The sequence below is a fragment of the Chelonia mydas genome, chromosome 4 (genome assembly GCF_015237465.2).
Source record: "Chelonia mydas isolate rCheMyd1 chromosome 4, rCheMyd1.pri.v2, whole genome shotgun sequence".
NCBI lineage: Eukaryota > Metazoa > Chordata > Testudines > Cheloniidae > Chelonia > Chelonia mydas.
Window position 1 is genome coordinate 87,801,708 of NC_057852.1, and position 17,122 is coordinate 87,818,829.

General features: G+C 39.2%; 1 protein-coding gene across 1 annotated transcript in view; it reads left to right on the plus strand.

Moving 5' to 3' along the window:
- The first annotated feature begins 394 nt into the window (after positions 1-394).
- The window catches only part of DLC1 (DLC1 Rho GTPase activating protein), a 356,025-nt gene continuing 339,297 nt past the window's right edge, over positions 395-17,122 (plus strand). Inside the window, exons 1-2 of the mRNA XM_043546178.1 lie at positions 395-670; positions 14,804-15,968. Of these exons, the coding sequence (XP_043402113.1) occupies positions 14,913-15,968 (1,056 nt within the window). The 5' untranslated portion in view covers positions 395-670; positions 14,804-14,912. The remainder of the gene's footprint in view (positions 671-14,803; positions 15,969-17,122) is intronic.

Below are 17,122 nucleotides of genomic sequence, written 5' to 3' on the forward strand. Positions count from 1 at the left end.
AAACTGTGTGGCCTCTACATAAAAAGATAATTAAAGTCAGCAACGACACTTCTTTCTTTTTTACTAAACAAAAGAAAATCACTTAACTTGGCTCCATCCTGTTGTTGGGATCCTATAAGGGCAGCATCTCTCTATGATTCTTGTTACCAGGGTAAAATATATGGCAGAAAGGTGTGGGAAATTTTGTACTATTTCACATAAAAATTACCCTTACTGTCTTGGAATACTGCTTTTGTGTGTGTGTGTGTGTGTTAGTAGCATTTGTTATATGAATAGTTAACATTTATTATTAATTGATACATTAATTAAAGCCATACTAGTGATTTCCATTAGCTCTCTCTCAAACTTCTACAGAGCTGTCTGTCTGGTTTTAATCAAAACCAAATGGTAATCCAAGTTCCCAGGCTGGAGCAACTAAGAGGAAATCATTCAGAGGACGCAGAAGAAAGCAGGAAAGATAAACAGATGATAGTTTCACAAAATTTGTATAGAACGAAGGATGTAGATGCTGTGGATTTCTCTAGAGACGTGATTCAGGCACCCTGTCAAACTGGAAAGAAATAGTTACAAGTGTTTTATGTCAGCAAAATTCTAATATGATCAAGATGGAGTCTGTCCTTGTGCTTTTGCGGAGCTGGATTTGTGTGACTCTGGAGGATTCCCAGTAAAGGTAAAGCGGAATATGCCATTGCTTGTGCTATAACTACTTTTAAACTGTCATGACAGTCATTCATTTCTTGTGATTCAAGCTAATTTCATTGGTTAAAAATGTGTTTTCAGTTTATATGTATAGATTTTATCTATGTAATTCTGTGGTTTTAACGGTGAAAATTGCACTAGAAGCTTTGTAAAAGCCAGCTTGCTTTTTGCCCATTCCTTGCTCTGAATTCCAAAGATCTGAAACATTCAAAGATGTTCTCGTATGTTTAGGGACAATTGTGGAGTCACATATGTATGTTACAGTTACAGAATATTTTTTTCATAAACGACTGTGGAATGGAAAATACTTCTAAATTCTCTAAGTGCATCATAAATCTTTTAATAGTTTGACAGAGTTGTCTCAGTAGTTGGCTAACTCAAATGACTTGAAATGTTCAGTCTTGTCGTCTTTTTATTTCCCTCCCCCCGCCCCCTATGCAGTCCTTCTTTCACATATGCATACTACTCAAAGGCAGGAAATACTTTTCAGGCAATCTGGGCCTGGTTGTTGAGGCCCCTTTCGCAAAACATCAGTCTGAATTTAGTAGACAGAAGTCACTGGGAAAAGCTTGACAGAATTCTGCTTAGTTAAGACTCCCTCCAGCTGCAGAGGGTGTTTTTGTTAGAATCACACATTGAGCATAACTGCTTAGAATAGAGCAGTGATCTCAGCAACGAAATCTGAACTTTTATGCTAGCAGAAACTAACTGGGACTGAGGGATTTTTTGGTGTGGGGGGGGAGGGAGGGAGGGATTGGGTTTTTTGTGGCCAAAGTTTTTAGCGAGGTAATGTCTGTGATTTCCACCTTCTCTTCATATAGGTAAGGCAGTCTTGGAATCTTTTATGCTTTGCGTTTAGATAAATAAATAAAGCTGATTTGAAAAATCAAGACATTTTCTGTAACTGGTTAAACTGAATGTCAGTATCCTGCAGTGGAGCTGTCTACGTTTACGATCTCAAGAGTAAAACTGGAGGTAAAAAAAAAATCACAATAAGCGGTAGACTGTGACAACTACCTTTATCAAAATATGACAAATCTAAAACTAACTCTGAATGTGTATTATATTTGTCTATAAAAATATGAATGATATACTAAACCTGGTTTTTTATATTCTATTATAAATTGTTGCATGGTTTTGCTTGCTTTTTTTTTAATGGCCATAAAATAGGAAAACTAGAAGTGTGAATGATTTTTTTTTTAAACCTCATCTGCCCACAGGAAGGGCATTTAGGGCTAGGCTTTTTTCCTTGGTACTAATTGTCTGAAGCAAAGCTTTAGGTAGGAATATCATTTATACCTCCGTTGGTTTTGTCTCTAGTGGTTTTTCCCAGAGCGACCTTAGCTATAATTCATGTCTTAAAAATATTCTTAAAAGTGTAAATTCTAAAAGTGAAATTTTAAGGCATATTTCCTGACAGATCTGGTGTTAACTGTAGGTTTCATCAATCAAGATGGCAGAATTAAAAATAACCGAATGCAGCTGGATAACTGTTTTGTCATGTGGAATGCTATTCAAGCATTTCAGAAAGAAAAAAGCAACAAACAGTAAATACATATTGATCATCGTAAACTGAACTGAATCTCATTAAAATCTTTTCTTAATGTTTAATATTAGCAATAAAAGTAGCAAGAATCTTTTTGAGATTTAAAAGAAAATTTAGGATATTATCTTTAATTTATATGGCATAAACATAGTTGGCACTATCTCTCTCTCTCTCTCTCTATATATATATATATATATAGTAGGTTATTTAACTATTACAGTGTTATGCACATTGGAAATGTATTTGGCAAACTAAACCATAAATATCCCTTTGTCTCTCAATATATCCAGAATGACAGCTATTGCACAGAAGTAATATGAGACATTCTTTGTCGCTTCTGTGCGTCATTAAGATTCTATACAGTTATTGGCCAATTAGATAACTAAACATGAGTCATCACTTCAAATATGTTGGGGAGAGCTGCAAAAAAGTTTTAACTGTGTTTTTACCAAATATTGTTTTAAGATTAATGGTCCAGAAGTTTCTCATTGTTGTGTGGCATGAAGGGGAGCAAAGGAGCAGAAATTATTCCAGAAGGGGCCCAAATACCACAGTCGAGAGAAGCTATGGTTTATATCCCATGCTTCCCCATCCCTCTAAGACAGAGGATGCCCAACAGTATGAATGCCTGCAGGGTTACTGCTCTGTGGGTAATGGAAAGTGTTGGTCCCAAGGGGAACAGACTGAGAATAGCTGCTAGATATTGTGGCATCCCATCAGGATTCCATGGATGTCTGTGTAGAAATTAATGTGAACATTATTGCTGGCCCTATTGACAATATCTTCCCCTTTTGTGACCCAGAGATGTGGTTCCTACATAGCCATATTGGGGGAACTAATGTCAATGCCATGCAGAACAGAAGGCCAGGCAGCAGCATGAGGAGACAGGCTTTTCATATGACTCCTCGGGATTCTGAATAAGGACCTGATATACCTGGGGATTCTCAGTCTTAATGCTTTTGCAAAAATGCTCCATGCTGTATTCTCTTCAGAGCCAAACACTCTTTCCCCAGTTTTGATCCTGCCGGCATTTATACACGTGCTTACCTCTACACATTAGTCCAAATGAACAGACGAGAACCCACAAAGGATAAAAAGAACGGCCCCTTTTTGATGGAGCAATCTTGCGTGGTGCTGAGCACATTCTGCAAAGATTTCATTTACTTCAATAGTAATAGAAGGTACTCAGTATCTTTTGGGGCTGCGCTGTGCCATCCATGAGAAAACAAAAATATACATCTGAAAACCAGAATGCCAGCTTTGTCATTTTAGCTGTGAGGGTTTTTTATGAGCAAATGAAGCAAAGTTAATAACTGGCCACTTTTTTTCTTAAGTGGAAGAAATCCTTAAAACAAATAATCTCTTCACTACCCCATTTATGTTTATACCCTAACATTTTCTAACTACTATATTTTGCAAATTTCAATTCCAAAACAAAGCTAAAATCACAAATACTTCGCTCTTGTATCACCATCCAAGCAAAATTAATACATTTAATTCCAGTTGTCAACACAACTATATTTCTTTAAAACAAAAGATAGATTGGAAATTCTTGTATCACTCTACTGTACCTGAAAAGGAGGATGTAATCTGGTCATTCTGGAAACACTTACCCATGTGTTTAACTTCATGCACATGAATAGCCACACCTAGAACAGTAGAACTAATTGTATGTAAAGTTAAGCACGTGCATAAATGCTTGGAGGACTGGTGACAAAGAGTGCATCTGAGAACAGAACAGATGCATCCTACACATAAGAAAACTACGGCCCCAATCCTGCAAGCTGTTCTGTGCAGGTGAACGCCTATACCTGTGAGGAACCTGATTAATCTTCACATGAATGGACAAGTTAGAAGATTTTTGCCTAAATCCTATTGACCTTCAGGACATTAAGCCAGGATTATTTTTCACCGAGACATATCAAAATTGGAGAGAATTGTCTGAAGGGACAGGGGATTTATTGTAGGTTCCTAGAACATGCAGCTAGGTGTTGACCTTAGCCTTTCTATAAACATAAACAAATAAAATAATCATCACCATTTTGACTTTTCAGTAGTTTCAGTTATTATATTTTTTATTTAAAATGTCAGAAATGTTACAGTGTATTTTTTTTTCTGCTCTTAACATGACGTTTGTGAAAACTATCGTTCCAGGAATGATAGTTATCTGAAGAAAAAAAAATTCACTGATTTATTAAAAAGCTTACTCTTTTCTCCAAAAGGTATATTTTAGAATATCCTCCTGTGAATTTTAGTCATCCATATTATATGATCATTGTATTAATGGGGAAAAAAGGTTCAAAGAAATTATGATTATCTTTGATTTGCAGTTTGTGTCCTTTTATTTAGGGGGAGGGGAAGGTGGGGGAAGAGATGCTTGAAAGCTGTAGGGGGCTAATCTTGAGGTCCTTAATCCCTGGTAGTTACTGAAGTCAATGTGACACTTGCCGGAGTAGGAACTTCAGGTTTTGGCCCCATATTTATGTTTCTGTGACAGTGTACGTTAAACAGTATAGTTTGGGTCAGTGATATTAATTAGTCAACTTTTCCAATCAGTCAATTTGAAAGCACTGTAATATGTGTTCATTACAGGGCTCTATACTGATCCATGATTGATAAAAGATTCCCAAATGGTGCTGCTTCTACAGCAATAAAACAATTTTTACTTGCTAGCTCCCTCAATTTTCTGTGAGCAAATGACTGGATGCTGTAGAACTCAGATTTTCGGTTGCAAAATGTTATTTACAAATAAGTTGAATGGTTAGAGCCACTTTCAAATCCAAACATTTTGTGGTATGCAAAACCATGATCCAAAATTGCACCCCAACATCATATGTATGCAAAATTCCATGTGTAAATTAATAGTAAGGCTGTGACTATTCTGAAAATGTGGTTCTTAATTCTCATAATGTTTTGAATGTATTTGTTATATATTAAATATTGTGAGTTTAGTTTATCTCCAGTTGTTACTTGCTGCTGTTGATGATGCTTTTAGGAACTGTGTATTTGAAGTGTAATCCTGTGGTAGAGGAGATATAATCCAATATTATGATTTTTTCTTGAATGAGGAAAACCTCTTACATTGAACTTGGAAGTGTCTATTGTTTTCCATTTGGCAGATTGTGCATCAACCACTGAACATAAACACAAAACCAAAGCCTTAGGAAATATGTATCTTTAAAAGCTGGTTCAAATAATCTCTTTAATGTACTGTTGTTTCCAGTTCTCTCTCTTTTCTTTTCTTTTCTTTTCTTTTCTTTTCTTTTCTTTTCTTTTCTTTAAGGGTTTGTCATCTTATTTTATTATCTCTCTCTCTCTCTCTCCCTTTTTTTTTAATCAAAATGGGGACCAAACCAGATCTTTGAACAATGGAAAAACTTGCATCATGAATGAACTTCATATATGGTGCCTGTTACCTCTTTGCATCTCTGTTTCCAGTCCCACCCTTTTTCTATCTAGACTGTAAACTCTTTGGGGCTGAGGCTTTTCCTTACAATGTGTTTGTACAGTGCCTGGAACAACAGGGACTCAGTCATGATTGGGGCCTCGAGGTGCTATCATAGCACCAATAATTTTCTATATTAAACCATAGAAAATGTCCAATTTTGAAAATCACTGAATTTTTGGGAAGTTTGGATTTTGACCCAAACTTTGCAGTGGAATTGGAGGGATTCAGAAAGAGAGTGACATGGTTTGATTGACAAGTAAGGAAGCTTTAGGATGGAATGGTGGGTTATGGGAAAATACTGCAGAGACTAACAAGGAGAAGATGATAGTACTACTTCAGGAGACGAGAGAGTAGAAAATGGCAATAATAAAGATGAAGGAATAACCAACAAGAAGCATACTTAGCTTAAGCAATCATCATTATGTTATGGTATCCTTAGCCTCTGGGGGGAAAAAATGTCATTTACCACAACATCAAATTCACTATGTTCCACATACTTCTTCAGGACTGCCACATAATGAGACATCACTAATCCCTCCTCTTGGTTTCCCTCACTGTCACAGCTGTGCGCCTGACACTGAAAAATCCAACTGGATATGTTGGTTCTAGCCGACTACCACCCAGTATTAAAGCTTCTGTTCCTGAGCAAGCTCATAGAAAGCTAGCCAAAGGCCAAAAAGCTCAACTAATTGTGCCAGAGCTAGGACATTAGCTTCAATCCGGATTTAAGCCAGGATATGGGATGGAAATAGCTTTTAGTGGCACTGATGGATGATGATCTCTTGCAGTCAACCCATTATCATCCTCCTAGATCTCTCTGAAGTATTTGGCACTGTCTAATCTGAGACGATGCTGCCTCACCTAAGAGAAGTCACAGGAGTCCAGGGGAATGCGCTAAAATGGTTTGAGTCCTTCTGGAAGGGACACACCTAAAAATAATTGATTGAAACCACGCCTCCACCACTAGACCCCTCACCTGAAGAGTCCCACGGAGATCAGTTCTCTCTCTGGTTCTTTTCAACATCTACAGACTGCCACCAGATAAACCAGTCAGACAACATGGGCTCAAGTACCAGCAATTTGCAGATGACACACAGCTTTACCTATCCTTCACCACATATGACCACACCAAGATGGCCCAGTGCTTGGATGAGATCAGCTCATGCATGAAAAACAACTGGATGAAGCTGAACCCAAGCAAGACTCAGGCTAGGCTGGTAGGAGGTGTGACATTCAATGATCCCTCAGAGGAATGGTTCTGGGCAGAGATCTGCATCATGAAGCTCTACAGTACAGAACACGAGCCTCTTAAAGGTACAGTTACCCACAGGGAGAGTAAAGACTTTTTGAAAAGTTCTGCAGTTTCCACGATATGCTATGCATCCGATGAAGTGAGCTGTAGCTCACGAAAGCTCATGCTCAAATAAACTGGTTAGTCTCTAAGGTGCCACAAGTACTCCTTTTCTTTTTACGAATACAGACTAACACGGCTGTTACTCTGAAACCTTTGAAAAGTTTGACGCAGTTTTCTTTGCTTGAATTGACTAATTTGTAGGGGTGTACCTTCAGTCTGCAGCAAAGTTTTCTACCATCTCTGTGGCTATGAAACTCTGTCCCTTCCTAACAGATGACATGTACTCAGTTATTACATCCCTTTGTCACCTCCCACCTGAACTACAGCAAGTATGCAGTATACCTAGGCACAAAGCCATCAGCCCTTAGGAAACTCCAACAATTACAGAAGGCTATGGCACATTCCCTCAGCAACGCAGGCTACTGCAAGAACATCAGACCTGTTCTCTACACTGGCTTCCCACAGAATGTTGAGTCAAGTTCAAGATTTGGGTCCTTATCTTCAATATGCTGACTGGGGCTGGGCCCAAGATACTGAAAAGATCTCCTGAAACTTTGGGATAAGAAGCCAAGTTATCAACCACTGCCTTTGGGCACAATGAAATTATAAAGGGAAAGCTCATCTGTGCAACGGAAAGACGTTTCAAGGGGACAATCTGGAAATGTGGAACTAACTCCCAAGGACATGGATAAACCTCTCCACCTGCCACTACTTCTACCTGCCTTCTATAACATAAACACATAGCAGTGTGTTAATTTAAAAAACAAAACAAACCCCCCCCCCAGAACAGAACTGTACCAAAACAAAGCCCTCCACTGCAGACCAGTTCTGCAAACACAATTCTCCCCTTGGGAACAGTATGAGTGAGAGAACAAACCACATGTGACAGGTGTTAAGCACTATTGGAAGGTGCTCAGTTACTATGGTGATGAGCATGGTATAAGAACATATGTAAAATGGAATCGCATTTTATGAAACTGGTATTTCTCACTGACCACTCAGCTGCTTTGGAGAAAATATGTCTAAAATACAGTAGTTGCACAATCTCTGCTTATATTTGTCAGCAGTCTATCCAGCTGATTAGAGCGTATAATAGAATGAAAGCTTTACCTCCCTTTGAGTCCTCATGCACATGGTATTGCCACTACAGAGTAATCTGTATGTAATATAAGAGCTTCACTGCTCTCTAGTCTCTTCAAAAGGCCTGTTCCAGTTGCCATTCTCATGATTTGTTGCAATTGCATCCTAAGCGATATTCCAGATGCACTTGCCCAGTTTCCTCTCAGGATATTTTCAATTGCACGCAAATGGGAATTCCTAGCACGCTTTTACTGGCAGCCTGTACCTTTTCTCCTTAAACCTCATCCCCACTAGGAAACAAAGCCATTGCTGACAGTGGTATTCAGCAGTCAGTTCCATGGAACTGGTGTTGAAAAAGAGTTTACCGACTAGTGTACATGGGACAAAATCTGTTTTCAACACTACTATGTATAAATGTGTAATTGAGATCTTGTTCAATCAAATCTGTCACGTTTCTGTAATGGTGTTTTTTGTCCCATCTACACTAGCAGTTAAACTATTTTCATCACCGATTCAGCAGTGGGACTCGTTGCTGACAGCCATTGTCAGCAGTGGCTTGAACAGGACCATAGCACATTGCATTTTTTCTTTAAATTGTCTCACTCCTTCCCTTCTATTGGAAGCTTCAATCTGGTAGGCGTTGGAAATAAAGTTAAGCAAATTAAATTGGTTTCAATATGACAACCATCTATAGCTAAACAACTTGGTCTTTACACTGCAGGTTTGGTGGGGGGTTTTTTGTGTTGTTTTCATTCTGAATACATTGATTAGTTTTTCTATTCACTCCACAACAGGTCAAGAATGATCATCCTGGGTACCTTAGATGTTTAGGGTACATCTACACTCTGAGCTGGGGGGAAAAAGGGGTGAGGCAAATCTCAGCTCAAGGAAACATACCCATGCTAGCTAGCCCTGATTGAACTAGCGTGCTAAAAATAGAGTGTAGCCACGTCCGCATGAGCAGTAGGAAGGGCTAGCCACCCAAGCACATACCAGTGGTCTCAGAGAGCTCATACTCATGGAGGCTAACGCGTCCATTTCACCCATGCTCCTGCAGCAACACTCACTCATGCTAGTTCTGATAATGTCATCTTGAGCTAGGAATCCCGTCCCCAGCTCAAAGTGTAGACACACCTTCAGACACACTAGCTGCAGCTCAACATCAAATTCATGCTGGGCCTGATTCTGCTTCTATGGAAACCAATGGCAAAAGTGCCTGACTTCAGTCGCATCAGGACTAAGCCAGCTGTTGGTTTGGGGTTTTTCCCCCCCCAGAGAAAGAATACACATTTAAGATGGCTGCTGCTGTTCCATAATATGTATGGCACGCTGCTTCGGTAGACAATTTATTACTTGGAAAGTCACACAAATAAGTAACATCTATGAGGAGTTCAAGGCTGAACAGTCATACAATCAGAGACCCAGATTATTTCAAATGTATAATTTTAATAGTTTTTTTTCTGTTTTATTGACTAGCTGTCAATAGTAGATCATTCAAAGAGTGCAAAGGAAAGATGAGATTGGGTAGACAGACACATGCTAGCTCGGCTCAAGAGAGCACCCTAAAAATAAAGTAGCCGGGGTAGCCTGGGCAACAGCTCTGATTAGCTGTTTGAGTACAAACCCATCTGGACCCTCTGGGTATGTTCTAGGGCAGCTAGCTCGAGCCATTGCCAGTGCTACCCCCCAGGTACACTGCTATTTTAGCGCACTACCTCAAGCAGTGTAGACGTTCCCACAGAGATGTTAAATAAGCCTGGGGAGTGTGGAACTAGGTCACTTTGACTTTGGATCCAGTCTTTTCCCCACCCTTCTCCTTGAGAGGAGCCTGATTCTCTAACTCAGGAAATAAACCAGATTAAAAATTAACCAATTAGCTCCCTTTGTATGATGATGAAGCAAGACTATATTTTGAAGGGGAGCAAACCATTATAAAATTAAGCAACTTGTTAATGTTTGTTTTCTAAAGATAAATCAAGACATATCGAGAAAGTTTGGAATCATATCTTGGTCAGTTTATGCAAACAGTATTGGTTTCCAAGACTTTGGATTTGTCTGCATGAACCATTTGCCGAGCTTACTTCATAGTTTGATGCATCTAATTTCTGAGGTTTTTTTTAATACTGTTGGACAGCCTGATTACACTTAGACTAGTTTTCTGTAATATGTTAAGTATCTTTTGCATAAAAGTTTTAAACAATTTTAACAGGACTATATTTTTGCACTGACAGCTAGTAAAATATAATGGGTATATTCTGATTATATGTCAAAGTGTATAAAGGAGGATACATAATGACTTCCTGTGGGATAACGAAACTGATTCCCTCTAGGAAAAAGGAAATCCTTACAAAGTCACCAGGGATGAGGCCTTGAGTAGTTTTATTAAGGGCTTCTATTAGCTGTGGTCTCATGGATTAATTACCCTCTTGTCTGATTTTTGTTAGAAAATACTAACTTTCTGTACAAACTCTGCTAGAAATTATAAAATTTTTGTTGTTTCCTGTAAGTGACAGATTTTATTTTTGTTTGTCACAAAAGAAAATGCGTAGCTCACTTATGACTTTTCTTATAGAGGAACAGAGTACGAAAATTGTAGCTTCAACTTCTAATACAACTTTCTGATGAGATTAGGGGCTGGCCTCTAATCAACATTGTACTAGTTTAACTAAAGGTGTGACGTTAAACCAATGCAATTTTATGTGTGCACACTCTTATGGTGGTTTAAACTTGGTTTATATCAGTTTTGCTTGCACTTGCAAATAACACCAGAGAGTCAGTGTATACATTGCTGGGTGTCTGGTGTATCCCAGGTTACTGGGAGCTCTTTAAATGGAAGAACAGAGGTGATAGTCACCTATAAAATATTCAGTAATTTCTTCATTGCATAATTGTATAGAAAACAGTGATTTTACTCCTCCAAATCCAATCCTAGCATGCACTGGGATCAACTAAAACCAGAAAGAGGTTCACTGATTCAGGCTGTGCTCTGTTCCAATGCGTTGGTCAGCAATCTAGAGGGTATATTGCCAGGACACTGAAGAATTCTGTGGGATTTTGTTTTCTATATTACCAGTGGGTATTATTGGTAACAATGTTAGTGTTTTGGGGTTAGCTCCCACTGTTATGGGCATAGCACTCTCATCATTTCATGTTCACTATTGAAAACAGTTTAATATTCTTTCTTTTGGGTTTAGCAATATAATACGACTAAGTTGATGTGTTAACAATTGGCAGCAAGTTAAAGCAATTTGCCTGCTTTCTATTGCTTTAATAAAGAAATATGCATGTGACAAATTAATTTTCTAGTTTCTTACAAATGTTTACATGGCAGTCAGGGTACATCAGAAATGATTGATTCAGAAAAGTACTGTATTATGGTACATGCAATTGAGTGTAATTAATTTAGGCATAGAAACTTTTTTTACACAAAAACTGAAAAAAATTTAAAAGGCAGAGTATTTCTTTGAAGCAAGAGAGAGCAAGAGGGACTTAATGTAATGAGCAGAGCAGGGAGCTAAGAGCTAAGTTTTATGTTGAACTGTTTGTACGCAACCTTCTGTCTTAATACCAGTCCCATTTCTTAAATAATGTTTGCAAGGTGGGGACAACACACAAATGAAGGTGAAACTACCAAAATACATATTTTTCGTTGATCTCCTACATGTGTGCGTATCTAATATGACTATTTTATTGGTGTGTCATAGAGTAAAAGACCACAGTCTATCCTATTGTACAAAGTGCCTCCCATCTACAGCCTGAGCAAGACATAAGTGAATTCTATTGAGATGGTGCGGGAATCACCCTTTGACTTGTATTGCTCTGTCTATCTAAAACTCTCCTTTGATGTGTTGATTCTGGAAGGGTTTGGGGGGGGATGGAAGATCCCGGCCTGGCCACAGGTTGGTGGCTCCTGTCCCATATTGTGCCCTGGGATCATGTCCTCCTCACAAATGTTGGGGATACCATGTTTGGAAAGTGTTGGATGGGAAGGAGATAGACGGGGGTGGAGGAGAGCTCTCTGAAGATGAGGGTAGGAAACGAGAGTAGAATGACTCCTCCCCTTACAGTACCCAGGGGATTAGAGAGAGAAGGAATTCCTAGCAGGCTCCATAGGTTTATTCTAGTAGAAGATAGGGCAACTGGGCTTCCACTGATCTATGGGGTCACTGCTCTGTGAGGAGGGATGGAAGGGCCTCCCTAACTAGTAAGCTTAGTCTTCTGGCTAGATTTGTATGTGTCTGGTAAATCTTCACACTCCACGTTACTGTAATCTCATATTTTGGGAAACAATGGAAGTGCCCTTGCCATATATTTATTTGTCTTGAATTTCAAGCAAAACATCTGATATTCTCTTATTTAATCATTTTGTCTGCTATCCATTAGACAGCCAACGCGACTGTGATAGCACAAGCAAAACAGAAGGGTTCCTAAAGTGAGATTTATTTGTTTTTCATCCCCCATGAAATATAACCCGCCACATGCAAAACCGAAAAACAGTAAGGGATCTGTTCTGCCCTCGCTGCACACATGTAACTCCATTTAACAGCAATGGGAGTAATACATACCCATTAACCCTTAGAACGCTGGCATTTTTCAGACTGCCAACCAAACAAATGTCTAGGAGGACATGTATAACTGTCCTTTGGATATTGCATCGCCTGGCGCTATACACTCAGGACTTTGGATTCTCTTCTTGATTCTGCCACAAACTCACTGTGTGACCATGGGAAAACTACATGACCTTTTTGGACTTTCAATTTACCCACCTGCACTGATGAAAATAAAACAGATGTTGTAGCACTAATTTTTTTTTTTCTAAAATGCATTGGGATGCCCCCATGAAAAGTGCTTCACAGGAAGCAAAAGTGAATCTTAAAGCAGAGTCAGCCTCTTACTTCCAAATTTTGCCTGTGAAAATAGTTTTGGGGCTGTGCATTTTTTTAGGGGGAGGAGAGGGATTTGCCTGGCTGCATGTTCTTCCCATCTTCCTCCACCTCCCACACGCTAATGACTTGTGCCGGAATTCTGTTACCCTATGACTATATTTTCTTTTTAAGAACAAACTTCCACAAAGGTGGAAAACGTGACATGAAGCTTGCCATCCTTAAAAAGAAGCTGAAGATCTCAGGGGTGTGCACAAGTCCATTCTAAAAGTCACTTTGTCAGGGCATAATTTACAGAGACTCGTTTGCACAGTCGTAATTCTGCATTTCTTTCAAGCAGCCTACTTTTATACCTTCAGGCATGTGATTTGTCAGGACCAGCCTTGTGGGCAATCAGAGCCGGCTGTAGTGGACTGAAATGACCCAGAACAAACTCGGTAGTTAATCTTCTTTATTGGTGAAATCAATAAGCAGATTCGTGCTAAGTGCTGACAGTTCTTATGTAGGGAGTGAAAAGTAGAAGTGTCTGCTCCTTGAACCTGCAATGTTTCACAGGCCAGTCATTTTGTTTCATTATTTGATAAAAAACTTGTTGCTCCATCTTGTATTATATGCATAATTTAAATAGCTGTAACGTATTTTCTTTGCTCAATGGTTCATATGTTTAAATGTCAAAGCGAATAGATGAATGTACATATGTTGCCATCTGAACTATCAGATACAAGGACCAATTGGGGAACCCTTACTCATGAAAGTAACCTTCCTGATCTCAGTGGGGACACTTAAGTGAGTAAGTACTCACCAACATGGGTAAGGGACACAGTCAAACTAATAGAGCTTTAGGGGACTTGTAAAAGATGTCTTAGTGAAAATTTAAGCAAATGCTCATTAAAATAGCAGAGCACTCTAATGACTAAGGCCCTGATCTTTCAGTATGATGCACACAGGTGATCTCTCTCCCTGCACAGAGCCCAGTTGAAGTTGTGGGGCTTAAGGGTTCGTTCATATGAATGACAATGACAGATCATGGCTTGATCTGGTGTATGGCCACTAATAAACCACATTTTCCTTCAAATTCTAGAGCTACTTGAAGTGAGAAATATGCCAGAAAGTTAAATTAGTTTTCCCTGATTTATTGAGGTTTTAGCCCCTTTAAAGGCCCAATCCTGAAAACTTCTGGATGTAATACTTACTACTGCAACTAGTCTCATTGGAACCAATTAAACTACTCATATTAATAAGAACGACAGCCAGTAAATGGCTGCAGGATTGGGCTGAAATTTAGCAGCACGATAAAGAGAGGTTTATAATATTTGTGAAATTCTGAATAATCATCAACTTCAGATCCAAGCCTTCAGACAGTAACCGGAGAGCTGCACTAAATGGGTTTATTTTCATGAAGAAGAAATGCAAACTTACTTTGTGTTCTAGGAGTCACAAGATTTAGTACATTTTATAACCATGGAAATGGATATCTTATGACGGAAATAGTGAAGAGAGACTCATTGTCAAAATCTGGCCTATGAAGCCAGTTGCCTGTCCATTAGCTTGTTTATACCATTTCTGTTTGCTTGGTATTGGAGAGTAATCAGAAAGTAAGCCATGCTAAATCATAGCTGCCATCAAGTTTGTATGATAACTATTAAAGCTATTTCACAAAACATCCTTTTAAATTCCTCCCTTCCAACCCCATCCTCTTATCTTTGTTTTTACATTTTTTTGTTTCAGCTGTTCCTACTCTTGTGTCTTACTTAGAGTTGAATCAATAACCCAATCTCTCTCATTTCTTACAGATGTTAAAATGATGAAACTTTCTCTCCCTCTGGAATTCACTGCAGTCATGACATCTCCTTTGGTCCTTTATAGAATGTACCTCGCAGCCTGTTGCTGAACTATTATGACATGTCTCTAGCAATCAGAAAGAGAAGCTGGGAAGAACATGTGACCCAGTGGATGGGCTTGCCTTTTAATTCTGTTGAGTATAATACAGCATGTCATCATGGACTTGTAGCTGATAACTTTCAGGCAAGTATGGAAAAAGATGAAGTTTTGAATGTGGACCGGAAAGAAAAATGTGCTTCTTTACCAGACTGCTGTCATGGTGGAGAACTGATTGGCTTCCCTGCAAAGCTGCTTAGCAACATTTCAAAAGAGGTGGATGAAAATGATAACCATGAGGATGAGGAGCATTTTCTTTCTTTAGAGGCCAGCACAGAAACTTTGGTCCATATTTCTGACGGTGATGACGATGACGTTTCAAATCTCGGTTTGGATAAAGTTAACCACCAGTTCACTATCGGAAGGAAACTAACAGATGAAGAGCAGAGTTTAGGAGGAGCAGGCTCCTTAACAAAGATGGTAGCAATGATTAAAACAAACAGGGAATCTAACATTTCTGAAACAATAGGAGATATTGGTGAACCTGACTATGACACAGTCCCCAGCGAAGAGAAGGAAGAGGAGGACATTTGTGGCAGTATTGGGAAAAGCCTGGAGCTTTGTAATTATAAAGGCTTAAATGAAGTAATAGATGCCCCAAGAGAAAATCTCTCCAGTTCTCTGAATGTGAAGGAAATTATGCCTGAGAAACAACTGCTTCATACTGCTGTAATTGCACAACAGCGTAGGAAGTGTGATGCTCCTAAAGATGGGCATGAAAAGGCTGACTATAATGTGGTCCAGGGTGAGTTTTCTCCTGGTCTGTATACTGGCAGTGGTAGACAACCCTTCTCAAAAGCAGATTCCAGCAACTATCTTATGCAATCTCCTCTCAGTTCCCATATAATGTCAATGGAAAAAGGACTGGATGAAAATGGTTACACAGAACCTCAAGTGGTTCCTGAAAAAAAATGCCTTACAAATATCAGTCCGGTGGAAGGCACGCAGTGTTTACATTTGAAGGATAGTCTGTCCACCCACGAATCTACAGACAATCAAGTGAAACTGCGCAAAAGAAAGGTAGGATGTACACAAATTACAGGGTTTGGTTTCACTTTTTGTCAACCTTTTCTCATGTAACCTCATGGCTGATTTATTGAAGCAGTAAGGTAAATATCACTCAGAATGCTGTGTAGATGCCAGGTGTTGCAAATGCTTCTGCAAAATAATTTGGAAACATACCATTTGGATGTAAACTCATTTTAAGATCTGAAAATTACTGCCTTGTGAATTTGGGATGTTCCTTATATTTGTTTATATATATACCAATGCCTTTGATCACAATTTTTTATTCTATTCTATTCATTTATTTTTATCATGGCCAAATCAGTAAGCACACCCTCCCGGGGTTTCCTTTTTTGTTGTGGTGAGTGTGTGTGTGTTTGTTGTTTTGGGGTTTTTTTCTTTGCTAGTACCAACTATCAGAGGTGGTCTTTAGATATAAGCGATGTCTGCAGCTGTATAGGGCCTTTGTTTAAAAGGAATGGGGAGGAAAATGTTGAAAACTTTTAAAAGAAATTCTAAAATGTCTATATTACTGGTGCTGTGAAGTACAGGGAGCAGCTATTTGAGTTCCAGCAAAGCCCCATGAGCGAGTTCTCACAAAAAAATGTTGCTGGTATGAAGATAGCAGAAGCTCTTGACGTTTTCAGACTGAGAGCAACAACAGAACTTCACTGGCTCTTCAGACAGGGGAAAAGAGAGTAATTCCAAAACTCTAAGGGCCAGATCCCACAATCCCAGCAGGAGCAAAACTCCCATTGACTTCCATAGGAGGAGTTTTTCTGATCATGGGACTGCAGGATTGGGCCCTAAGTCTGTTTCTGCTGGCTGCGTTGCTTAGGGCTTGTCTATACAGTGTATTAGTACAAGGGTGTGAATTCCAGTGCACTCTAGCCTGCTGCGCACTAGCTGGCTGGTGTGGGTCCAGGAGGGGTTCACTAACAGTTCCCTAGTGTGTGTTAATTTAGTCCTGTCTCAAATCATACCACATTAATGCACATTACGTAACTTTTAGTGAGTGCCAACAGGGTCCACACAGTACAAGTAGCACATGACACCCCCCTAGTGCGGACTAACATGCAGTGTAAACAAGCCCTTATTCTCTCTATCCAATACCTATGTCATATTGTGGTTCTACTCTCTGCCTATCTATCTGCTAACATCCACAATGA